At 49.4% G+C, this 26,866-nt stretch overlaps 1 protein-coding gene across 5 annotated transcripts in view; it reads left to right on the top strand.

Moving 5' to 3' along the window:
* Positions 1–18,754: 18,754 nt before the first annotated feature.
* LOC129866000 (uncharacterized) overlaps positions 18,755–26,866 on the top strand; it is a 37,233-nt gene continuing 29,121 nt past the window's right edge. For 4 of the 5 annotated variants that reach the window (XM_055939132.1, XM_055939134.1, XM_055939136.1 and 1 more), the window contains exons 1-4: positions 18,755–18,998; positions 20,186–20,361; positions 23,059–23,110; positions 24,739–25,096. In XM_055939132.1, the coding sequence (XP_055795107.1) occupies positions 20,189–20,361; positions 23,059–23,110; positions 24,739–25,096 (583 nt within the window). In that variant the 5' untranslated portion in view covers positions 18,755–18,998; positions 20,186–20,188. The remainder of the gene's footprint in view (positions 18,999–20,185; positions 20,362–23,058; positions 23,111–24,738; positions 25,097–26,866) is intronic. The other variant, XM_055939133.1, reaches the window with a different exon arrangement.

Here is a 26,866-nt window from a genome sequence, read left to right on the forward strand (position 1 = left end):
CAAAGTACGTTCATCTCTAGGAGACAGAACGCATCTCCTTCCTGAGCGGTATGACGGCTGCGTGGTCCCATGGTGTTTATACTTGCGTACTATTGTTTGTACAGATGAACGTGGTACCTTCAGGCATTTGGAAATTGCTCCCAAGGATGAACCAGACTTGTGGCGGTCTACAATTTTTTTTCTGAGGTCTTGGCTGATTTCTTTTGATTTTCCCATGAACCCTCTGAACCATCTGGTCCTAACCTGGGTATCTGGGGCTGCTGCAGAGGAATGGGATAGTAGAACCCTCTGGTCCTGGGTGTCTGGGGCTGCTGCAGAGGAATGGGATAGTAGAACCCTCTGGTCCTGGGTGTCTGGGGCTGCTGCAGAGGAATGGGGTAGTAGAACCCTCTGGTCCTGGGTGTCTGGGGCTGCTGCAGAGGAATGGGATAGTAGAACCCTCTGGTCCTGGGTGTCTGGGGCTGCTGCAGAGGAATGGGATAGTAGAAACCCTCTGGTCCTGGGTATCTGGGGCTGCTGCAGAGGAATGGGATAGTAGAACCCTCTGGTCCTAACCTGGGTATCTGGGGCTGCTGCAGAGGAATGGGTTAGTAGAACCCTCTGGTCCTAACCTGGGTGTCTGGGGCTGCTGCAGAGGAATGGGTTAGTAGAACCCTCTGGTCCTAACCTGGGTATCTGGGGCTGCTGCAGAGGAATGGGATATTAGAACCCTCTGGTCCTAACCTGGGTATCTGGGGCTGCTGCAGAGGAATGGGATATTAGAACCATCTGGTCCTAACCTGGGTATCTGGGGCTGCTGCAGAGGAATGGGATAGTAGAACCCTCTAGTCCTAACCTGGGTATCTGGGGCTGCTGCAGAGGAATGGGATAGTAGAACCCTCTGGTCCTGGGTGTCTGGGGCTGCTGCAGAGGAATGGGATATTAGAACCCTCTGGTCCTGGGTGTCTGGGGCTGCTGCAGAGGAATGGGATAGTAGAACCCTCTGGTCCTAACCTGGGTATCTGGGGCTGCTGCAGAGGAATGGGATAGTAGAACCCTCTGGTCCTGGGTGTCTGGGGCTGCTGCAGAGGAATGGGATAGTAGAACCCTCTGGTCCTAACCTGGGTATCTGGGGCTGCTGCAGAGGAATGGGATATTAGAACCCTCTGGTCCTGGGTGTCTGGGGCTGCTGCAGAGGAATGGGATATTAGAACCCTCTGGTGCTAACCTGGGTATCTGGGGCTGCTGCAGAGGAATGGGTTAGTAGAACCCTCTGGTCCTGGGTATCTGGGGCTGCTGCAGAGGAATGGGTTAGTAGAACCCTCTGGTCCTGGGTATCTGGGGCTGCTGCAGAGGAATGGGATAGTAGAACCCTCTGGTCCTGGGTGTCTGGGGCTGCTGCAGAGGAATGGGATAGTAGAACCCTCTGGTCCTGGGTATCTGGGGCTGCTGCAGAGGAATGGGATAGTAGAACCCTCTGGTCCTAACCTGGGTATCTGGGGCTGCTGCAGAGGAATGGGATATTAGAACCCTCTGGTCCTAACCTGGGTATCTGGGGCTGCTGCAGAGGAATGGGATAGTAGAACCCTCTGGTCCTGGGTATCTGGGGCTGCTGCAGAGGAATGGGATAGTAGAACCCTCTGGTCCTGGGTATCTGGGGCTGCTGCAGAGGAATGGGATAGTAGAACCCTCTGGTCCTAACCTGGGTATCTGGGGCTGCTGCAGAGGAATGGGATAGTAGAACCATCTGGTCCTGGGTGTCTGGGGCTGCTGCAGAGGAATGGGATAGTAGAACCCTCTGGTCCTGGGTGTCTGGGGCTGCTGCAGAGGAATGGGATAGTAGAACCCTCTGGTCCTGGGTATCTGGGGCTGCTGCAGAGGAATGGGATAGTAGAACCCTCTGGTCCTGGGTGTCTGGGGCTGCTGCAGAGGAATGGGATAGTAGAACCATCTGGTCCTGGGTGTCTGGGGCTGCTGCAGAGGAATGGGATAGTAGAACCCTCTGGTCCTGGGTGTCTGGGGCTGCTGCAGAGGAATGGGATAGTAGAAACCTCTGGTCCTAACCTGGGTATCTGGGGCTGCTGCAGAGGAATGGGATAGTAGAACCCTCTGGTCCTAACCTGGGTATCTGGGGCTGCTGCAGAGGAATGGGATAGTAGAACCCTCTGGTCCTAACCTGGGTGTCTGGGGCTGCTGCAGAGGAATGGGATAGTAGAACCCTCTGGTCCTAACCTGGGTATCTGGGGCTGCTGCAGAGGAATGGGATAGTAGAACCCTCTGGTCCTGGGTGTCTGGGGCTGCTGCAGAGGAATGGGATAGTAGAACCCTCTGGTCCTGGGTGTCTGGGGCTGCTGCAGAGGAATGGGATAGTAGAACCATCTGGTCCTGGGTGTCTGGGGCTGCTGCAGAGGAATGGGATAGTAGAACCCTCTGGTCCTGGGTATCTGGGGCTGCTGCAGAGGAATGGGATAGTAGAACCCTCTGGTCCTGGGTATCTGGGGCTGCTGCAGAGGAATTGGATAGTAGAACCCTCTGGTCCTGGGTGTCTGGGGCTGCTGCAGAGGAATTGGATAGTAGAACCCTCTGGTCCTGGGTGTCTGGGGCTGCTGCAGAGGAATGGGATAGTAGAAACCTCTGGTCCTAACCTGGGTATCTGGGGCTGCTGCAGAGGAATGGGATAGTAGAACCTTCTGGTCCTAACCTGGGTATCTGGGGCTGCTGCAGAGGAATGGGATAGTAGAACCCTCTGGTCCTGGGTATCTGGGGCTGCTGCAGAGGAATGGGATAGTAGAACCCTCTGGTCCTGGGTGTCTGGGGCTGCTGCAGAGGAATGGGATATTAGAACCCTCTGGTCCTGGGTATCTGGGGCTGCTGCAGAGGAATGGGATAGTAGAACCCTCTAGTCCTAACCTGGGTATCTGGGGCTGCTGCAGAGGAATGGGTAGTAGAACCCTCTGGTCCTGGGTGTCTGGGGCTGCTGCAGAGGAATGGGATAGTAGAACCATCTGGTCCTAACCTGGGTATCTGGGGCTGCTGCAGAGGAATGGGATATTAGAACCCTCTGGTCCTGGGTGTCTGGGGCTGCTGCAGAGGAATGGGATATTAGAACCCTCTGGTGCTAACCTGGGTATCTGGGGCTGCTGCAGAGGAATGGGTTAGTAGAACCCTCTGGTCCTGGGTATCTGGGGCTGCTACAGAGGAATGGGTTAGTAGAACCCTCTGGTCCTGGGTATCTGGGGCTGCTGCAGAGGAATGGGATAGTAGAACCCTCTGGTCCTGGGTGTCTGGGGCTGCTGCAGAGGAATGGGATAGTAGAACTCTCTGGTCCTAACCTGGGTATCTGGGGCTGCTGCAGAGGAATGGGATAGTAGAACCCTCTGGTCCTGGGTGTCTGGGGCTGCTGCAGAGGAATGGGATAGTAGAACCCTCTGGTCCTGGGTGTCTGGGGCTGCTGCAGAGGAATGGGATAGTAGAACCCACTGGTCCTGGGTGTCTGGGGCTGCTGCAGAGGAATGGGTTAGTAGAACCCTCTGGTCCTAACCTGGGTATCTGGGGCTGCTGCAGAGGAATGGGATATTAGAACCCTCTGGTCCTAACCTGGGTATCTGGGGCTGCTGCAGAGGAATGGGATAGTAGAACCCTCTGGTCCTAACCTGGGTATCTGGGGCTGCTGCAGAGGAATGGGATAGTAGAACCCTCTGGTCCTAACCTGGGTATCTGGGGCTGCTGCAGAGGAATGGGATATTAGAACCCTCTGGTCCTGGGTGTCTGGGGCTGCTGCAGAGGAATGGGATAGTAGAACCCTCTGGTCCTGGGTGTCTGGGGCTGCTGCAGAGGAATGGGATAGTAGAACCCTCTGGTCCTGGGTATCTGGGGCTGCTGCAGAGGAATGGGATAGTAGAACCCTCTGGTCCTGGGTGTCTGGGGCTGCTGCAGAGGAATGGGATATTAGAACCCTCTGGTCCTGGGTGTCTGGGGCTGCTGCAGAGGAATGGGGTAGTAGAACCCTCTGGTCCTAACCTGGGTATCTGGGGCTGCTGCAGAGGAATGGGATAGTAGAACCCTCTGGTCCTGGGTATCTGGGGCTGCTGCAGAGGAATGGGATAGTAGAAACCTCTGGTCCTAACCTGGGTGTCTGGGGCTGCTGCAGAGGAATGGGATAGTAGAACCCTCTGGTCCTGGGTGTCTGGGGCTGCTGCAGAGGCATGGGATAGTAGAACTGGTCCTTACCTGGGTGTCTGGGGCTGCTGCAGGGGAATGGGATAATAGAACCCTCTGGTCCTAACCTGGGTATCTGGGGCTGCTGCAGAGGAATGGGATAGTAGAACCCTCTGGTCCTGGGTGTCTGGGGCTGCTGCAGAGGAATGGGATAGTAGAACTGGTCCTTACCTGGGTGTCTGGGGCTGCTGCAGGGGAATGGGATAATAGAACCCTCTGGTTCTAACCTGGGTATCTGGGGCTGCTGCAGAGGAATGGGATAGTAGAACCCTCTGGTCCTGGGTATCTGGGGCTGCTGCAGAGGAATGGGATAGTAGAACCCTCTGGTCCTGGGTATCTGGGGCTGCTGCAGAGGAATGGGATAGTAGAACCCTCTGGTCCTGGGTGTCTGGGGCTGCTGCAGAGGAATGGGATAGTAGAAACCTCTGGTCCTAACCTGGGTATCTGGGGCTGCTGCAGAGGAATGGGATAGTAGAACCCTCTGGTCCTAACCTGGGTATCTGGGGCTGCTGCAGAGGAATGGGATAGGAGAACCCTCTGGTCCTAACCTGGGTATCTGGGGCTGCTGCAGAGGAATGGGGTAGTAGAACCCTCTGGTCCTAACCTGGGTATCTGGGGCTGCTGCAGAGGAATGGGATAGTAGAACACTCTGGTCCTGGGTATCTGGGGCTGCTGCAGAGGAATGGGATAGTAGAACCCTCTGGTCCTGGGTGTCTGGGGCTGCTGCAGAGGAATGGGATATTAGAACCCTCTGGTCCTGGGTATCTGGGGCTGCTGCAGAGGAATGGGATAGTAGAACCATCTGGTCCTGGGTGTCTGGGGCTGCTGCAGAGGAATGGGATAGTAGAACCCTCTGGTCCTGGGTATCTGGGGCTGCTGCAGAGGAATGGGATAGTAGAACCCTCTGGTCCTGGGTATCTGGGGCTGCTGCAGAGGAATTGGATAGTAGAACCCTCTGGTCCTGGGTGTCTGGGGCTGCTGCAGAGGAATGGGATAGTAGAAACCTCTGGTCCTAACCTGGGTATCTGGGGCTGCTGCAGAGGAATGGGATAGTAGAACCCTCTGGTCCTGGGTGTCTGGGGCTGCTGCAGAGGAATGGGATAGTAGAACCCTCTGGTCCTGGGTATCTGGGGCTGCTGCAGAGGAATGGGATAGTAGAACCCTCTGGTCCTGGGTGTCTGGGGCTGCTGCAGAGGAATGGGATAGTAGAACCCTCTGGTCCTGGGTATCTGGGGCTGCTGCAGAGGAATGGGTTAGTAGAACCCTCTGGTCCTAACCTGGGTATCTGGGGCTGCTGCAGAGGAATGGGATAGTAGAACCCTCTGGTCCTAACCTGGGTATCTGGGGCTGCTGCAGAGGAATGGGATAGTAGAACCCTCTGGTCCTAACCTGGGTGTCTGGGGCTGCTGCAGAGGAATGGGATAGTAGAACCCTCTGGTCCTGGGTATCTGGGGCTGCTGCAGAGGAATGGGATAGTAGAACCCTCTGGTCCTAACCTGGGTATCTGGGGCTGCTGCAAAGGAATGGGATAGTAGAACCCTCTGGTCCTAACCTGGGTGTCTGGGGCTGCTGCAGAGGAATGGGATAGTAGAACCCTCTGGTCCTGGGTATCTGGGGCTGCTGCAGAGGAATGGGATAGTAGAACCCTCTAGTCCTAACCTGGGTATCTGGGGCTGCTGCAGAGGAATGGGATAGTAGAACCCTCTAGTCCTAACCTGGGTATCTGGGGCTGCTGCAGAGGAATGGGATAGTAGAACCCTCTGGTCCTGGGTGTCTGGGGCTGCTGCAAAGGAATGGGATAGTAGAACCCTCTGGTCCTGGGTATCTGGGGCTGCTGCAGAGGAATGGGATAGTAGAACCCTCTAGTCCTAACCTGGGTATCTGGGGCTGCTGCAGAGGAATGGGATAGTAGAACCCTCTGGTCCTGGGTGTCTGGGGCTGCTGCAGAGGAATGGGATATTAGAACCCTCTGGACCTGGGTGTCTGGGGCTGCTGCAGAGGAATGCGATAGTAGAACCCTCTGGTCCTAACCTGGGTATCTGGGGCTGCTGCAGAGGAATGGGATAGTAGAACCCTCTGGTCCTGGGTGTCTGGGGCTGCTGCAGAGGAATGGGATAGTAGAACCCTCTGGTCCTGGGTGTCTGGGGCTGCTGCAGAGGAATGGGATAGTAGAACCCTCTGGTCCTGGGTGTCTGGGGCTGCTGCAGAGGAATGGGATAGTAGAACCCTCTGGTCCTAACCTGGGTATCTGGGGCTGCTGCAGAGGAATGGGATATTAGAACCCTCTGGTCCTGGGTGTCTGGGGCTGCTGCAGAGGAATGGGATATTAGAACCCTCTGGTGCTAACCTGGGTATCTGGGGCTGCTGCAGAGGAATGGGTTAGTAGAACCCTCTGGTCCTGGGTATCTGGGGCTGCTGCAGAGGAATGGGTTAGTAGAACCCTCTGGTCCTGGGTATCTGGGGCTGCTGCAGAGGAATGGGATAGTAGAACCCTCTGGTCCTGGGTATCTGGTGCTGCTGCAGAGGAATGGGATAGTAGAACTCTCTGGTCCTAACCTGGGTATCTGGGGCTGCTGCAGAGGAATGGGATAGTAGAACCCTCTGGTCCTAACCTGGGTATCTGGGGCTGCTGCAGAGGAATGGGATAGTAGAACCCTCTGGTCCTGGGTATCTGGGGCTGCTGCAGAGGAATGGGATAGTAGAACCATCTGGTCCTGGGTGTCTGGGGCTGCTGCAGAGGAATGGGATAGTGGGATTGATTAATGCCTAGTTAAAATAAAAATACATATTAATTCCCATTCTGTTGGTCTGCACCATAACTGGCACTCTGCCTCCTCCCGGTGGACATTAGAGAGAACTGCCACATGGGCCTCAAACAGACAGATACAGGCTGTATTCCAAAAGAACATTGGTAGTTACAAAATGACATTACAGAATCTATAAGACACAGCCTGTGTCCTTAATGGAACCCTATTCCCTATATAGTGCACTACTTTAGACCAGAGCCCTATAGAACCCTATTCCCTATATAGTGCACTACTTTAGACCATAGCCCTATGGAACCCTATTCCCTATATAGTGCACTACTTTAGACCAGAGCCTTATGGAACCCTATTCCCTATGTAGTGCACTACTTTAGACCAGAGCCCTATTCCCTATATAGTGCACTACTTTAGACCAGAGCCCTATTCCCTATATAGTGCACTACTTTAGAGCAGCGGCTTATCGATGGTCTCATACCCTAACTACCCCCATGGGCCCTGGTCAGAGGTAATGCCCTATGTAGCCCTATGTAGCCCTATAACTAGCCTACTAATATTGTTGCACTGGCTAAGTCTAGGGGTCCAATGTCTAGTTACATGGATTGTAACCTGACTCATCATGTCTAGGGGTCCAAGGCCTAGTTATATGAATTGTAACCTGACTCATCATGTCTAGGGGTCCAAGGCCTAGTTATATGGATTGTAACCTGACTCATCATGTCTAGGGGTCCAAGGCCTAGTTACATGGATTGTAACCTGACTCATCATGTCTAGGGGTCCAAGGCCTAGTTACATGGATTGTAACCTGACTCATCATGTCTAGGGGTCCAAGGCCTAGTTACATGGATTGTAACCTGACTCATCATGTCTAGGGGTCCAAGGCCTAGACATGTTTTATGTAATAGAATAGGTTCTAGAACTCTCATGTGCCTGAGTTAATGCTGACAGTAGATTGACGATGCCTTAGGGGATAAACCTAACAAGCTATTTTCCATTCATGTGAGAGAGATGGCTCCAGTCTGACTGGAAGGTACCAGAGAGAGATGGCTCCTGTCTGACTGGAAGGTACCAGAGAGAGATGGCTCCTGTCTGACTGGAAGGTACCAGAGAGAGATGGCTCCTGTCTGACTGGAAGGTACCAGAGAGAGATGGCTCCAGTCTGACTGGAAGGTACCAGAGAGAGATGGCTCCTGTCTGACTGGAAGGAACCAGAGAGAGATGGCTCCTGTCTGACTGGAAGGTACCAGGAGAGAAATGGCTCGGGTTGAGAGGAACCTCGAGAGAACCTTGAGAGGAACCCCCAACTCTAGTGTCCTTACATTGAGAATAGTCTTCACAGCAGATACTGTCTGCTGTGAATTATTCGTTTCCTTCATAAAAATCCTAACCTTTTGACCCATTCCACACATCTGTTGTTTGTCATGTATTCAGAAGGATGTGTCTTTGCTACAAAGAGCTTTAACTCTGAGTTCTCAGGGATCACCTCCAGGGGGGATTACCGACCAACTCCATTACTGCACTAATTAAATATGAAAGTTAAATTGTTTTGAGGAAATCTAAAAGTCTCTCTGCCAACCCCTTTTTTACGCTAATCTCTGTTCATCATATATGCATAGTCACTTTAACCATATCTACATGTACATACTACCTCAATCAGCCTGACTAACCGGTGTCTGTATGTAGCCTTGCTACTTTTATAGCCTCGCTACTGTATATAGCCTCTCTACTGTATATAGCCTCTCTACTGTATATAGCCTCTCTACTGTATATAGCCTCGCTACTGTATATAGCCTGTCTTTTTACTGTTGTTTTATTTCTTTACTTACCTATTGTTCACCTAATACCTTTTTTGCACTGTTGGTTAGAGCCTGTAAGTAAGCATTTCACTGTAAGGTCTACACCTGTTGTATTCGGCGCACGTGACAAATAAACTTTGATTCGATTTGATTAGAATAATTCCCCCACAGCTCTTTCGAGGTAGAGTTTCGGCTTCATCCAAGAGTCCAGTGTAAATAGCTGGGAGAAACAATCAACTCCACGATCGTGTGTAGGAATAGGCCACAAAAGATTGTCTGCTTGCGATAGCCAATAGCCTTTTCCTCAGGTGTTCTAAATCCTGTCTTAACTCCCCGCATTCCTGATGATGTCATTAGTACCAGCATGCATGACCATCGTGTAAGTAAAAATATATTACTAGTTAAGTCATTTTTTGGGGGTATCTGTACTTTACTTTACTATTTATGTTTTCACGTTTACTCCACTACATTCCTAAAGAAAATAATGTACTTTTTACTCCATACATTTTCCCTGACACCTAAAAGTACTCGTTTGACAGGACAATGGTCCAATTCACGCACTTATCAAGAGAACATCCCTGGTCATCCCTACTGTCTCTGATCTGGAGGACTCACTAAACAGAGAACATCCCTGGTCATCCCTACTGCGTCTGATCTGGAGGACTCACTAAACAGAGAACATCCCTGGTCATCCCTACTGCCTCTGATCTGGAGGACTCACTAAACAGAGAACATCCCTGGTCATCCCTACTGCGTCTGATCTGGAGGACTCACTAAACAGAGAACATCCCTGGTCATCCCTACTGCCTCTGATCTGGAGGACTCACTAAACAGAGAACATCCCTGGTCATCCCTACTGCCTCTGATCTGGAGGACTCACTAAACAGAGAACATCCCTGGTCATCCTACTGCCTCTGATCTGGAGGACTCACTAAACAGAGAACATCCCTGGTCATCCCTACTGCCTCTGATCTGGAGGACTCACTAAACAGAGAACATCCCTGGTCATCCCTACTGCCTCTGATCTGGTGGACTCACTAAACAGAGAACATCACTGGTCATCCCTACTGCCTCTGATCTGGAGGACTCACCAAACAGAGAACATCCCTGGTCATCCCTACTGCCTCTGATCTGGAGGACTCACTAAACAGAGAACATCCCTGGTCCTCCCTACTGCCTCTGATCTGGAGGACTCACTAAACAGAGAACATCCCTGGTCATCCCTACTGCCTCTGATCTGGAGGACTCACTAAACAGAGAACATCCCTGGTCATCCCTACTGCCTCTGATCTGGAGGACTCACTAAACAGAGAACATCCCTGGTCATCCTTACTGCCTCTGATCTGGAGGACTCACTAAACAGAGAACATCCCTGGTCATCCTTACTACCTCTGATCTGGAGGACTCACTAAACAGAGAACATCCCTGGTCATCCCTACTGCCTCTGATCTGGAGGACTCACTAAACACAAATGCTTCCTTTGTAAATTACATCAGAGTGTTGGAGTGTGCCCCTGGCTGTCAGTCAATAAAAAAAACAAGAACATTTTTGCTTGATATAAAATTATTTATACTTTAATTTTTAGTTTTGATACTTAAGTATATTTTAAACCAAATCTTTTTAGGCTTTTACTCAAGTAGTATTTTACTGAGTGACTTTCAATTTCACTTGAGTTATTTTCTATGAAGTTATCTTCTACTCAAATATGACAATTGCGTACTTTTTCTACCACTGCGTAAACTCCAGGGTAATGTTGTAAGTTCCAGGGTAATGTTGTAAGTTCCAGGGTAATGTTGTAAGTTCCGGGGTAATGTTGTAAGTTCCGGGGTAATGTCGTAAGCTCCGGGGTAATGTTGTAAGCTCCGGGGTAATGTTGTAAGCTCCGGGGTAATGTTGTAAGCTCCGGGGTAATGTTGTAAGCTCCGGGGTAATGGCGTAATCTCCAGGGTAATGTCGTAAGCTCCCGGGTAATGTCGTAAGCTCCCGGGTAATGTCGTAAGCTCCCGGGTAATGGTGTAATCTCCAGGGTAATGTCGCAATCTCCAGGGTAATGTCGTAAGCTCCAGGGTAATGCCGTAAGCTCCAGGGTAATGTTGTAAGCTCCAGGGTAATGTTGTAAGCTCCCGGGTAATGCTGTAAGCTCCAGGGTAATGCTGTAAGCTCCAGGGTAATGCTGTAAGCTCCAGGGTAATGTCACGCCCCATGGCTCCAGAGAAGCAGAAAGTCTTTGCCATGGTAACCACCATATCCCTGTTAAGGCTGTCGCTCTCCTCATCCTCGGAAGATGTGAGGAGAGAAGGATCATCAGACCAATACGCAGCTTCAGGGAAATAAGCCATCTTTATTATATATACGACGGCAACACGAAACAAAACAAAACACTTTCAAAACTACAAAAACAACAAAACGACGTAGAACGAAACCTGAACATAAACTCACATCACTAAACGTAAACTCACGAACAGGAACGTTACATCAAAACACACGAACAGCCAAACAGTCCCGTATGTGAAAATACATCGACAACGACGAAGACATCACAGGAGACAATCACCCACAAACAAACAGTGAGAACGCCCTACCTAAATATGACTCTTAATTAGAGGAAAACGCAAACCACCTGCCTCTAATCAAGAGCCATACCAGGTAACCCAAAACCAACATAGAAACAGATAACATAGACTGCCCACCCAAAACACATGCCCTGACCATAAACACATAAAAAACAACATAAAACAGGTCAGGACTGTTACAATCCCGGACAATGTAACTCAGGAAAATGGCTTCCTTGTGAGGAGGGGCTTGTTGATTCCCAGGTCGCAAAGAGCCAGAGACCCTGGATGGACGGTCTCTTATGACCCTATTCTCAGTAGCTCAGTGATCCGCTCCGTTAAGGCACTGAGCTGTTTGCATTTATCACAAGTATATAGGTCATTATACAAAGGGTTGTTCTAATCCTGAATGCTGATAGGTTAATAAAAACATATTCTAGCCTATCACCACCGGCTAAATCTATGTATATAATATAATCTATCTATAACTAGCTAGGTCAAATAGCCTACACATCAATACATACAGACAAACTAGCTAGGTCAAATAGCCAACACATCAATACATACACACTAACTGTCACGACTTCCGCCGAAGTTGACTCCCCTGCCTGTTCGGGCGGTGCTCGGCGGTCGTCGTCACCGTCCTACTAGCCGCCACCGATTGTTTTTTCGTTTGTCTGTTTGTTTTGTCTTATTAGTTGCACCTGTTGTTTTTCCTTATGAGCTTCCCTATAATTAGGAGTTTGTCCCGCCCTTGTTTTGTGCGGGATTGTTTTTGTTACGTGTGTGTATGTTGGGTGTTTGGCAAGTGTTTCCACTGCGCCCTGGATGTTCGGGCTTATTCAGTTTGTTGTTATAAGTAAATATAAGGAATATTTTTCCCAAGCGGCTCTCTCTCTCTGCGTCTGGTTCTTTCGCTCACCTAGTCCCGCGTGACAGAATCCAGCACCTTTTAAAATGGAAGCAGCAGGAGCAGCCGCGTCTCCTCTCCCATCGATGGAGGAGAGGGTCCTCCATCACACCAGTGTTCTCCACAGAATTGGGTCGGCTATGGACCAAATGATGGAGAGGATGAATCGATGGGAGAGGAGTGGCCTTCCCACCTCATCTCCAGCACCCCCTCCTCCAACACCTTCTGTTCCTGTTACACCATCCGGCTCCGGGGCTCTTCGGCTGGCGCTCCCACGGGAGTATGATGGAACGGCGGCCGGGTGTCAGGGGTTTCTTCTCCAGCTGGAGCTTTACCTGGCGACCGTTCGTCCTACTCCCTCCGGAGAGGAGAGCGTGAGCGTCCTCGTCTCCTGTTTGACTGGACGAGCTCTTGAATGGGCCAACGCAGTGTGGAATGGCCCAGACTCGGCGAGGGATCATTACCCTGAGTTCACCCGCCGATTCCGAGCTGTGCTTGACCACCCACCAGAGGGTCGGGCGGCGGGTGAACGGCTATTCCACCTGCGTCAGGAGACGAGGAGCGTACAGGACTTTGCCCTGGAGTTCAGGACCTTGGCTGCAGGAGCAGGGTGGAACGACAGGGCCTTAATAGACCATTTTCGATGTAGCCTTAAGGAGGACGTCCGCAGGGAGCTAGCGTGTCGGGACACCACACTCACGCTGGAAGAACTTATTGACATGGCCATCCGTCTCGACAACCTGCTGGCTGCCCGCGGACGTTCGGAACAGGTCCTGTCGTTTCCACATCCCAGCCCTCCTGCTCCTATCCCTATGGAGTTAGGGGGGGCAGCATCAAGGGGGACCGGAGGAGGATTGTCCTCCTGCACCAGTTGTGGTCGGCGAGGGCACACGGCCGACCGGTGCTGGAGGAACTCTTCTGGGAGTCGGAACACTCCTCGATCACCCCAGGTGAGTCAGCACCAGACTTACCCAGAGCTTCCTGTCAGTCATATGTATGTGTTAACCTATTTCCCCGGGTTTTCTCCCTCTCTACAGCATAAGGCGCTAGTCGATTCAGGCGCAGCTGGGAATTTCATTGATCGGGGGCTCGCATTAAGGCCAGGGATTGCCCTTGTATCGTTAGACCTACCTTTCCCCGTGCACTCCTTAGATAGCCGACCATTAGGGTCAGGAATGGTCAGGGAGGCCACGGTACCACTGGACATGGTAACGCAGGGTAGTCATAAGCTTAGTCTGTTCCTTATCGACTCACCTGCGTTTCCAGTGGTGTTGGGAATTCCCTGGCTAGCTCAGCACAACCCGGTGATTTCCTGGCAACAGGGGGCTCTTAAGGGGTGGTCAGAGGAGTGTTCAGGCAGGTGTATAGGAGTTGCCGTTGGTGCGACTACGGTGGAGAGTCCAGACCAGGTTTCCACCGTGCGCATTCCCTCTGAATATGCCGATTTGGCTATCGCCTTCAGTAAAAAGAAGGCGACCCAATTACCACCCCATCGTAGAGGGGACTGCGCGATAAACCTCCTGGAGAACACTGCACTTCCTAGGAGTAACGTGTATCCTTTGTCCCAGGAGGAGACAGCGGCTATGGAGACATATGTTACTGAATCATTGGGACAGGGATACATTCGGCCCTCCGCATCACCTGTCTCCTCGAGCTTCTTTTTTGTGAAGAAGAAGGATGGCGGTTTACGCCCGTGCATTGATTATCGAGGTCTAAATTCCATCACAGTGGGGTTTAGTTACCCACTACCTCTCATCGCTACGGCGGTGGAATCATTTCACGGGGCACGCTTCTTCACAAAATTGGACCTGAGGAGTGCGTATCCGGGGAGGAGATGAGTGGAAAACCGCATTTAGTACTACATCTGGCCATTATGAGTACCGCGTCATGCCATATGGGTTGAAAAATGCTCCAGCTGTCTTTCAATCCTTCGTAGATGAGATTCTCCGAGACCTGCTCGGGCAGGGAGTGGTAGTGTACATTGATGACATCTTGATCTACTCTGCCACCCGCACGGCGCATGTGTCTCTGGTGCGTAAGGTACTTGGGTGACTGCTGGAGCATGACCTGTATTGCAAGGCAGAGAAATGTGAGTTCTTCAAACAGGCCGTTTCCTTCCTGGGTTATCGTATTTCCACCTACGGGGTGGTGATGGAGGATGACCGCGTTACAGCCGTGCGTAATTGGCCGACTCCGACCACGGTGAAAGAGGTGCAGCGGTTTTTAGAGTTTGCCAATTACTACCGGAGGTTTATCCGGGGTTTTGGTCAGGTGGCTGCTCCCATTACCTCACTGCTGAAGGGAGGACCGGTGCGCTTGCGTTGGTCAGCAGAGGCGGACAGAGCTTTCAGTCGTCTGAAGGAGCTGTTTACCAATGCGCCCGTGTTGGCGCAGCCGGACCCCTCTTTAGCATTCATAGTGGAGGTGGACGCGTCCGAGGCGGGGGTCGGGGCCGTGCTGTCCCAGCGCTCGGGCGAACCACCCAAGATCCGCCCTTGTGCCTTCTTTTCGAGGAAGCTCGGTCCGGCGGAGCGAAACTATGACGTGGGAGGACCGGGAGTTGTTAGCTGTAGTCAAGGCTCTGAAGGTGTGGAGACATTGGCTTGAGGGGGCGAAAAACCCTTTTCTCATCTGGACTGACCATCGTAATCTCGAGTACATCCGGGAAGCGAGGAGACTAAATCCGCGACAGGCTAGATGGGCCATGTTTTTCACCAGGTTTCAGTTCACCATCTCGTACCGACCAGGCTCCCAAAACACCAAGGCCGACGCGCTGTCCCGTCTCTATGATACCGAGGAGCGGTCCGTTGAGCCAACTCCCATCATTCCACCTTCATGTCTCGTGGCACCGGTGGTATGGGAGGTGGACGCGGAGATAGAGAGAGCCTCACGGTTAGAGCAGACCCCTCCTAACTGTCCAGCGGGGGTTCAGTATGTGCCGGGGGGTGGGGGGGGGGGGGGGGTTCGGGATAAGCTAATCCGTTGGGCTCATACGCTCCCCTCCTCGGGTCATCCTGGCATCGAGAGGACAGTGCGGAGTCTTAGAGGGAGATACTGGTGGCCCACGTTGGCTAAGGACGTGAGATTTTATGTCTCCTCCTGCTCGGTGTGCGCTCAGAGCAAGGCTTCTCGGCACTTGCCTAGAGGGAAGTTACAGCCCCTCCCCGTTCCACAACGGCCGTGGACACATTTATCGGTGGACTTTCTTACCGATCTTCCCCCGTCCCAGGGAAGTACTACGATTTTGGTCGTTGTGGATCGTTTTTCTAAGTCCTGCCGTCTCATCCCGTTGCCCGGTCTCCCTACGGCCCTGCAGACTGCGGAAGCCTTGTTTACCCATGTCTTCCGGCACTATGGGGTGCCTGAGGACATCGTTTCTGATCGGGGCCCCCAATTCACGTCCAGAGTTTGGAGGGCGTTTATGGAGAGACTGGGGGTCTCGGTCAGCTTGACCTCGGGTTTTCACCCCGAGAGTAATGGGCAGGTGGAGCGCGTAAACCAGGATGTGGGCAGGTTTCTGCGGTCATATTGCCGGGACCGGCCTGGTGAGTGGGCGAGGTATGTTCCTTGGGCTGAGCTCGCTCAGAACTCCCTCCGCCACTCCTCAACGAACATGTCCCCGTTTGAGTGTGTGTTAGGTTACCAGTCGGTCCTGGCCTCATGGCACCAGAGTCAGACCGAGGCTCCTGCGGTAGAGGAATGGGTACAGCGCTCACAGATCACTGCACCTGTACATAGCCCATCTGTAAATAGCCCATCCAATCTACCTCATCCCCGTACTGTCTTTATTTATTTATCTTGCTCCTTTGCACCCCAGTATCTCTACTTGCACATTCATCTTCTGCACATTCTACCATTCCAGTGTTTAATTTCTATATTGTAATTACTTTGCCAACATGGCATATTGCCGTACCTCTCTTATCCTATCTCATTTGCACACGCTGTTTAAATTAATTAAATTAATTACCTAAAAATCATACAATGTGATTTTCTGGATTTTTGTTTTAGATTCCGTCTCTCACAGTTGAAGTGTACCTATGATAAAACATTACAGACCTCTACATGCTTTGTAAGTAGGAAAACCTGCAAAATCGTCAGTGTATCAAAATAATTGTTCTCCCCACTGTATATTTTTCTACTGTATTATTGATTGTATGTTTGTTTATTCCATGTGTAACTCTGTGTTGTTGTATGCGTCGAACTGTTTTGCTTTATCTTGGCGAAGTCGCAGTTGCAAATGAGAACTTGTTCTCAACTAGCCTACCTGGTTAAATAAAGGTGAAATAAAAATAAATAAAAAAGACTTGAGGCTGTAATCACTGCCAAAGGTGCTTCAACAAAGTATTGAGTAAGTTTAGTTTTAAGGTCTAGTTTTATCCTTTTTTTATGTTGCACTATTTTTATTTTTAATTCGCTGTCCTTCCCTTTCCTCCTCTGAGGAGCCTCCACTGTTTAATCACTAAAACTTATAATTTCCTCCTCATATTGTAGTTACCTCCACACACCCAGGCCTAGACTATTGACGGATTCAAGACCAAGTGGTTTTTATTGATCTCAGATTCTCAGTTTGTCAGAGTCAAAGTAGTCTGTCGTTTCGATCATTTGTGTGGTATTAAAAAAAAGATTCTGCCATAATTTCCAGTAAAATTATGTAGAATTGCATGAATCACATTTATAAGAGGACACATTTCCCCCCTGCTTTATTATAAAGGTCTTTTTTTCTCATGCGTTCTGGTACCTCAGAGGCCCGCGGGTCAACCTCCTCTCGCGCTCACTTTCTGTTCCGGTACCTCCCAAATGACAAATTAACCACCACTGCCTCTGTCCAATGTGATACTGGGCCACCCTAACCTGTGAAAATGATTTTAAAAGTTTTTGTGGAGATTCCTAACGTTGCCATCATCACTGAGTGTTGTCCTTAAGGAAGTCTGAACGATGTCCTGTTCAACAAAGAGATACTGTACCTCTCAACCGGGGTACAAACACACACACACAGAAAAAGATACACACACACACACACACACACACAGATACAGACACACAGACTAGGGCTGGGCGATACATTGTATTTTAAAGTATACCAGTATTGGTCAACATACTGGTATGGATCTTTCCAATACAATCTATAACGGTGTTTTGATACAGTGCTAAAGAAATAACTGTCAGTGTTGTCCTAGTTTGGTTGAGTATAAAACAATCTGAATAGAGGAAGACAGTAACACCACCTAGAATTCACCTGTTGCCATCCTAGGGTCAATCACTACTCATAAAATAGGGCTTCTGTATACCGCCCCTACCTTGTCACAACACAACCGATTGGCTATCTTCTGTATACCGCCCCTACCTTGTCACAACACAACTGATTGGCTATCTTGTGTATACCGCCCCTACCTTGTCACAACACAACTGATTGGCTATCTTCTGTATACCGCCCCTACCTCGTCACAACACAACTGATTGGCTATAAACGCATTATGACCACACGGAGAAGAGCTAAGTGCGCCGTTAGATCATCGTTTCCCGTCGTCACTTTACACACAGAAAATCTCTGCTAAACATTAAATGTATATGTTCATTTGTCTGTGACCACTGAAAACTTCAGTGTTGAATATGAATAGCCCCCCCCCCCCCCACACAAAAAAAATAGTTATAAACAAGCGAAGCAATGATAATAAAATAAAACAAAGAAACCCGAGATAACCGCATTGTATAATAGCTAGATTATTAGGCTAAATATTCACTTTCATTTATGTGTACTCATCCTATTTTTAAGTCACGTTGATATTTTCTATAGTGAATGATGGAACGAGCGACCCTGACTTTGGCCTTATTGATTCTTGCTCAGTTTAGACAAACTGAAGAAATGCATCATTTACATATTCAAAGCACTGCATACAAAATAGCATGATAACGAACTTGTCAAACATAATACAAACACATCGATACATAATAGCATACAGAACATTTCTTCTCTTGGTGGCAAAACTCTATTGTGTTAAAAAGAAAGAAAATACTTTAAATAGCCATAAATCATTTACGAGCTACAGCAAGCTCTTTAGTCTACATTCTGGAATAATGTTCAGCGCAGGACAGCTCCTGTAAGGACACTTTGAAACGAGCGTCCTGCGTGGTGTTTTGGGAAACCGGTGTCAGTCACATCGTCTCCTAAATTCCATCACTATCGGGAAACTGGGCCCAGGTCTGAAATCGAACAATAACATGACAATTTGCTCATTCATAGATGGGAAGTGGACGTGTAATACTAAGAAGGCAAGATGAAATAGTTTCTACCAACAACAGATGTGTACGCAGTGAATCAACCGCTTAGTAAAGAGACCCGTGTGGCTCAGTTGGTAGAGCATGGCGCTTGCAACGCCAGGGTTGTGGGTTCGATTCCCACGGGGGACCAGTACAAAACAAGTATGAATGTATGTACTTGTAAGTCGCTCTAGATAAGAGCGTCTGCTAAATGACTTAAATGTAAATGAGACCCTGGCCATTAGTAAAGCGTGCGGCTGCGCGAAGATAAAGTCCTCCAGTATCCCGACATCCTCTTTGTTACCGATTTGCGCTCTGCTTTCTGATTAACAATACCAAGTTTGTTAGCTCGCCGACATCCTACCATACATTTGACAATGTATACCTTTCTTTAGGTCTGAATTCGCCGTAATGTCGTCAGATAGCTAGCTGATGAGCGACACTAACGGATTCGATGGTAACGTTAGGTGTTGTGATGTTTTGACCGTGAACCGGAGATCTCTGCAGGGATTCGAGTTGTCAGGTAGGAAGAGAGACGTTAGCTAACTATGTTAGCTGGCTAACGTTACTCGGCTAGCCTGTCAGCAGACGAGCTAGCTATCAACCTCTTTTTTGTTATTGTATCGTTTGATTATCATCATTAGTGTTAGCTAGTGATGCAGCTACCTAGCTATCGTTGTAGGTGGTGAGTGACTGGGATTGGTGAGCGAAGAACCAGGGCACGGATGGTTAGCGTTCAGGGTTGGTACGCTAACTAGCTAGCTGGACAGACACGGAAGCGGAAGCAGCACGTCGTTACCAAAGCCAGCTGTGAATTATATATATATGCTAGATCTGGTCGCTAAAAACACAGTAAGATCTGAAAATGTGGTCGGAGGCACCGTATGGTTGGTGTGACGCAATGCGGAGCCTCCGTAGGCACGCATAGGCCAACTTGAACTCTGAACCGCATCGCCGTGCGCCTCTCAAATGTTGTAACAACGCGGAGGACTCTGTGTAGTTACGCGTTGACGGTAGGTGAATGCGGGGGGTCCTGTAAAAACACAAACTTGCTATCTTGACAACTTCCTTCTCAACAAGCCCAATAAGTATGAATAACCTGAGTCCTGCAGAGGCCGTATCACCGGAAATGCTGTGCGGCCAATGCAGACTTCGGATTGACAATGCAGCGCGTTTTACTGTACACCGTTTTAACACAGTTGCTGCCAACAGTGTTTTTCCAGTGACAACACGTTTGGCGTCTGTCTTCCGTTTACACACAGTTGTTCGGAGACGCAGATATGCTAATTAGCAAAGGTAGTTGACGTTTACATAAACAAGCGCTGTAACATGGAAATATGTCCGTGTGGGAACCCTATAAAAGTGTGTATCAATTTAACCCTTTAAAAAATATATATATATTCTCGCTGATAAGCTCGTTATGTTTCCAAAACCATACCCCAAGCGATGCCTGTTATTGTTCAGATCCAAGCGTTGTAGCTTTCGTCCAATGACTCTTATATGTGTAGTGTAATGGAACAGAGAGTCATGGTGAAGGGTTAGGCCCTAGACTAGCCACTGGTAGCATGTTTAGTCACTCACATCCACATAGTAGGCTAACTTACATTCATCTCAAACTAGCATACATGCGCTGTAGTAAAATGTTTCCAGTTGATGTGTCTGGGAGGTGTATCCACTGTCTTGACACTTTTCCCCCCCCTCTCTCTCTAGAAGATGGCCCCCACTAAGATGAAACTGCGTGTCCGGCGGAGGGAGAGCGGAGGAGCCGGTCTGGAACAGGAAGAAACGTCGAAGGCCTCCTCTCAGTCGGTTTCGGCCGAGGCGTCTCCTGACTCTAAATGCCCAATCTGTCTGGACCGCTTCAACAACATGTCTTATCTGGACAGGTATTAGGATCCCAATTAGCCAACATGTCTTATCTGGACAGGTATTAGGATCCCAATTAGCCAACATGTCTTATCTGGACAGGTATTAGGATCCCAATTAGCCAACATGTCTTATCTGGACAGGTATTAGGATCCCAATTAGCCAACATGTCTTATCTGGACAGGTATTAGGATCCCAATTAGCCAACATGTCTTATCTGGACAGGTATTAGGATCCCAATTAGCCAACATGTCTTATCTGGACAGGTATTAGGATCCCAATTAGCCAACATGTCTTATCTGGACAGGTATTAGGATCCCAATTAGCCAACATGTCTTATCTGGACAGGTATTAGGATCCCAATTAGCCAACATGTCTTATCTGGACAGGTATTAGGATCCCAATTAGCCAACATGTCTTATCTGGACAGGTATTAGGATCCCAATTAGCCAACATGTCTTATCTGGACAGGTATTAGGATCCCAATTAGCCAACATGTCTTATCTGGACAGGTATTAGGATCCCAATTAGCCAACATGTCTTATCTGGACAGGTATTAGGATCCCAATTAGCCAACATGTCTTATCTGGACAGGTATTAGGATCCCAATTAGCCAACATGTCTTATCTGGACAGGTATTAGGATCCCAATTAGCCAACATGTCTTATCTGGACAGGTATTAGGATCCCAATTAGCCAACATGTCTTATCTGGACAGGTATTAGGATCCCAATTAGCCAACATGTCTTATCTGGACAGGTATTAGGATCCCAATTAGCCAACATGTCTTATCTGGACAGGTATTAGGATCCCAATTAGCCAACATGTCTTATCTGGACAGGTATTAGGATCCCAATTAGCCAACATGTCTTATCTGGACAGGTATTAGGATCCCAATTAGCCAACATGTCTTATCTGGACAGGTATTAGGATCCCAATTAGCCAACATGTCTTATCTGGACAGGTATTAGGATCCCAATTAGCCAACATGTCTTATCTGGACAGGTATTAGGATCCCAATTAGCCAACATGTCTTATCTGGACAGGTATTAGGATCCCAATTAGCCAACATGTCTTATCTGGACAGGTATTAGGATCCCAATTAGCCAACATGTCTTATCTGGACAGGTATTAGGATCCCAATTAGCCAACATGTCTTATCTGGACAGGTATTAGGATCCCAATTAGCCGCTGCCCCAGGCTTCCTGGGGTCCAAACAGGAAACAATAAATAAAATACATAACATACATATCACTACATTTACATTGCAATTTAGCCATTTCCCCCCAGCTAGTGCAGCGAGACACCCACATATCACATACATAATACAATGCAAAATGCATTTAATACTGTTTGTTTCCCAGCCTCTGTTCTGGACCTGGGAACTGTGAAGAGACTTCTGGTTGCATGTCTTGTGTTGTTAAGTTGGAGTTTATTTTTACAGGGACAGTGCACATTAATCAACGTTTCAGTAAAAGTGCCGGTTTTAGCCAGCCGGCTAATTTTCAACCGCAGTCCCTGGGCAGGTTATTAAAAACAATTACAATATAGACAATAGCAACATAGAACAAGACATAGCATACAGACATAGCAACATAGGACAAGCAAGACGTAGCATACAGACAGAGCAACATAGAACAAAAAGCAGCAAGACAAAATTCATAAAAGCAACAAAGTGTTTCCACACCTCACAGTCAACAGACAACAGACATGGAAAGCGGCAACACACAGCTAGGGACCATGTTCACAAATCTGATTGACCTTTAGCCATGTCTTCAAGCATTTTGTGAAAGTGTGATATGTGGTGCAGTTATGTGTGTCTGATGGCAGTGTATTCCAGACATGGGAAGCTCTCACAGAGAAAGCAGATTGACTAAAGGTGCTTTTCCTTAAGGGAACTATACAGTCACCTCTCATGGCAGACCTTGTGGATCTGCTGCCATATGTTTGGGTTTTCTGTTTAACAAAAATACTGAGTGTTGTAGTGATGAGTGTCTGAACTGTGTGCCAGCTGCTTGAACAGTCCTGTTTAGTACCATCAACACCTCTAATCAAAGACCAATGGTGACGCAGTCAATCTCTCCTGAACTTTGACCCGGGAGAGATTGACGTGCATGTCATTGACGTTTTCCCTCCGTGTACATCTTAGTGCAATCAATTTCTGTTTCTTAAGTTTTGGACCAACTGCCATTTGCGTAAGTCCTTCTTTGCTGCGCCTGAATGTAACAGTATAGCGTCTGTCCCTCTCCTCGCTCCTACCTGGGCTCGAACCAGAGACCCTCTGCACACATCAACAACCGCCACCCTCAAAAAGCATCGTTACCCATCGCTCCACAAAAGCCGCGGCCCTTGCAGAGCAAGGGGAACAACTACTTCAAGGTCTCAGAGCGAGTGACGTCACCGATTGGAAACGCTATTAGCGCTCACCACCGCTAACTAGCTAGCCCCTTCACACCGGTTACATAAACACAGAACTGAACAGTAGTCCTGGTGCGCCAAAACTAGGGCCTAGGTAAAGGAATGAGAGGCCCGGCATATTGCTGCTCCCTAGTGCTTTACCCAAATATAAGTTCTGACTTCAGCAGACTTCACCTGACGAACACTTGTGTGAATTCTAAATGTGTATATTTTTTAGTAGTATATTATTTTAGCCCAGCACCAGTATTCTCAGGTTTAGGATGTCACCCCTTTTCACCCGTTTCTTCATTACCTGAACAGGTGCCTCCATCGCTTCTGCTTCCGATGCATACAGGAGTGGAGCAACAACAAGGTATGAGTGTCCCAAACAGCACCCTATTCCCTATGTAGTGCCCTACCTTTGATCAGACCCTATACGTCCCAAACGGCACCCTATTCCCTATGTAGTGCACTACCTTTGACCAGACCCTATACGTCCCAAACAGCACCCTATTCCCTATGTAGTGCACTGCCTTTGACCAGACCCTATACATCCCAAACAGCACCCTATTCCCTATGTAGTGCACTGCCTTTGACCAGAACCTATACATCCCAAACAGCACCCTATTCCCTATGTAGTGCACTGCCTTTGATCAGACCCTATACGTCCCAAACAGCACCCTATTCCCTATGTAGTGCACTACCTTTGACCAGACCCTATACATCCCAAACAGCAACCTATTCCCTATGTAGTGCACTACCTTTGACCAGAACATATACATCCCAAACAGCACCCTATTCCCTATGTAGTGCACTACCTTTGACCAGACCCTATACATCCCAAACAGCACCCTATTCCCTATGTAGTGCACTACCTTTGATCAGACCCTATACATCCCAAACAGCACCCTATTCCCTATGCAGTGCCCTACCTTTGATCAGACCCTATATGTCCCAAACGGCACCCTATTCCCTATGTAGTGCACTGCCTTTGATCAGACCCTATATGTCCCAAACAGCACCCTATACCCTATGCAGTGCCCTACCTTTGATCAGACCCTATATGTCCCAAACAGCACCCTATACCCTATGCAGTGCCCTACCTTTGATCAGACCCTATATGTCCCAAACGGCACCCTATTCCCTATGTAGTGCACTACCTTTGATCAGACCCTATACATCCCAAACAGCACCCTATTCCCTATGTAGTGCACTGCCTTTGATCAGACCCTATACATCCCAAACAGCACCCTATTCCCTATGTAGTGCACTGCCTTTGATCAGACCCTATATGTCCCAAACAGCACCCTATACCCTATGCAGTGCCCTACCTTTGATCAGACCGTATATGTCCCAAACGGCACCCTATTCCCTATGTAGTGCCCTACCTTTGACCAGACCCTATATGTCCCAAACGGCACCCTATTCCCTATGTAGTGCCCTACCTTTGACCAGACCCTATATGTCCCAAACGGCACCCTATTCCCTATGTAGTGCACTACCTTTGATCAGACCCTATACATCCCAAATAGCACCCTATTCCCTATGTAGTGCACTGCCTTTGATCAGACCCTATACATCCCAAACAGCACCCTATTCCCTATGTAGTGCACTGCCTTTGATCAGACCCTATATGTCCCAAACAGCACCCTATACCCTATGCAGTGCCCTACCTTTGATCAGACCCTATATGTCCCAAACGGCACCCTATTCCCTATGTAGTGCACTGCCTTTGATCAGACCCTATACGTCCCAAACAGCACCCTATTCCCTATGTAGTGCACTACCTTTGATCAGACCCTATACGTCCCAAACAGCACCCTATTCCCTATGTAGTGCACTACATTTTTGTGCACAGAACAAGTACTAGGTTAGGCTTTTGTGTGTTTTATAATATCATAGCTCTGAGTAGCATTTTGATTACTGAAATGATGGACAAAACCGATTTGCCCTCTGGGATTAAAAAATAATTTCTTATGTTATTTCTGATCCTATCTTCAGGTGGAGTGCCCTCTGTGTAAGCAGCCGTTCTCCTCCATCCTTCACTCGATCAAGGCCCAGGACAACTTTAAAGAGTTCACTCTCAGACCACCGCCCGTTCCCGGAGAGAACGGGACCGCAATGATCGCAGCTGCCGAAGCAGCCGCCGTTGCCTTGGTGACCGCCAGGGTAGAGGGTAGTCACGGAGAACGAAGGAGGACGAGGAGAAGAGGAGGAGGAGGGGTGGGGCAGGGGAGAGGAGGGAGAGAGAGGAGACAGTCAGGACGACTGTGGAGAGGGAGGGGCCTCTCTTCTGCTCCTCCTCTCCCCCCTCTTCATCCTCCTCTTCCACCCAGGCCCGAGGATGGAGGGATGAGAGGTAACCTTGTCTTTTAATCCTTAGGTGTGATTTGTTGTTACCCTTTGAGGACCACTTTGGAAAGATGTCATTTCATTCATAATTTTAAGTGCTCTTTGTTTTTTAATCCAAATAAATTAAATTCAGTGCCTGAGGTTGGTCTAGACTAGAGGGTACCTTCATCTGTAGGGGTTATACACCACCCCAGTGTGGGTACCTGTAGGAGTTATACACCACCCCAGTGTGGGTACCTGTAGGGGTTATATACCACCCCAGTGTGGGTACCTGTAGGGGTTATACACCACCCCAGTGTGGGTACCTGTAGGAGTTATACACCACCCCAGTGTGGGTACCTATAGGGGTTATACACCACCCCAGTGTGGGTACCTGTAGGGGTTATACACCACCCCAGTGTGGGTACCTGTAGGAGTTATACACCACCCCAGTGTGGGTACCTGTAGGAGTTATACACCACCCCAGTGTGGGTACCTGTAGGAGTTATACACCACCCCAGTGTGGGTACCTGTAGGAGTTATACACCACCCCAGTGTGGGTACCTGTAGGGGTTATACACCACCCCAGTGTGGGTACCTGTAGGGGTTATACACCACCCCAGTGTGGGTACCTGTAGGGGTTATACACCACCCCAGTGTGGGTACCTGTAGGGGTTATATACCACCCCAGTGTGGGTACCTGTAGGGGTTATACACCACCCCAGTGTGGGTACCTGTAGGAGTTATACACCACCCCAGTGTGGGTACCTATAGGGGTTATACACCACCCCAGTGTGGGTACCTGTAGGGGTTATACACCACCCCAGTGTGGGTACCTGTAGGAGTTATACACCACCCCAGTGTGGGTACCTGTAGGGGTTATACACCACCCCAGTGTGGGTACCTGTAGGAGTTATACACCACCCCAGTGTGGGTACCTGTAGGAGTTATACACCACCCCAGTGTGGGTACCTGTAGGAGTTATACACCACCCCAGTGTGGGTACCTATAGGGGTTATACACCACCCCAGTGTGGGTACCTGTAGGGGTTATACACCACCCCAGTGTGGGTACCTGTAGGAGTTATACACCACCCCAGTGTGGGTACCTGTAGGGGTTATACACCACCCCAGTGTGGGTACCTGTAGGAGTTATACACCACCCCAGTGTGGGTACCTGTAGGAGTTATACACCACCCCAGTGTGGGTACCTGTAGGAGTTATACACCACCCCAGTGTGGGTACCTGTAGGAGTTATACACCACCCCAGTGTGGGTACCTGTAGGAGTTATACACCACCCCAGTGTGGGTACCTGTAGGAGTTATACACCACCCCAGTGTGGGTACCTGTAGGGGTTATATACCACCCCAGTGTGGGTACCTGTAGGGGTTATACACCACCCCAGTGTGGGTACCTGTAGGAGTTATACACCACCCCAGTGTGGGTACCTGTAGGAGTTATACACCACCCCAGTGTGGGTACCTGTAGGGGTTATACACCACCCCAGTGTGGGTACCTGTAGGAGTTATACACCACCCCAGTGTGGGTACCTGTAGGAGTTATACACCACCCCAGTGTAGGTACCTGTAGGGGTTATACACCACCCCAGTGTGGGTACCTGTAGGGGTTATACACCACCCCAGTGTGGGTACCTGTAGGGGTTATACACCACCCCAGTGTGGGTACCTGTAGGGGTTATACACCACCCCAGTGTGGGTACCTGTAGGGGTTATACACCACCCCAGTGTGGGTACCTGTAGGAGTTATACACCACCCCAGTGTAGGTACCTCAGCCTGT

Source organism: Salvelinus fontinalis, chromosome 11 (genome assembly GCF_029448725.1).
Source record: "Salvelinus fontinalis isolate EN_2023a chromosome 11, ASM2944872v1, whole genome shotgun sequence".
In the NCBI taxonomy this organism is placed as follows: Eukaryota; Metazoa; Chordata; class Actinopteri; order Salmoniformes; family Salmonidae; genus Salvelinus; species Salvelinus fontinalis.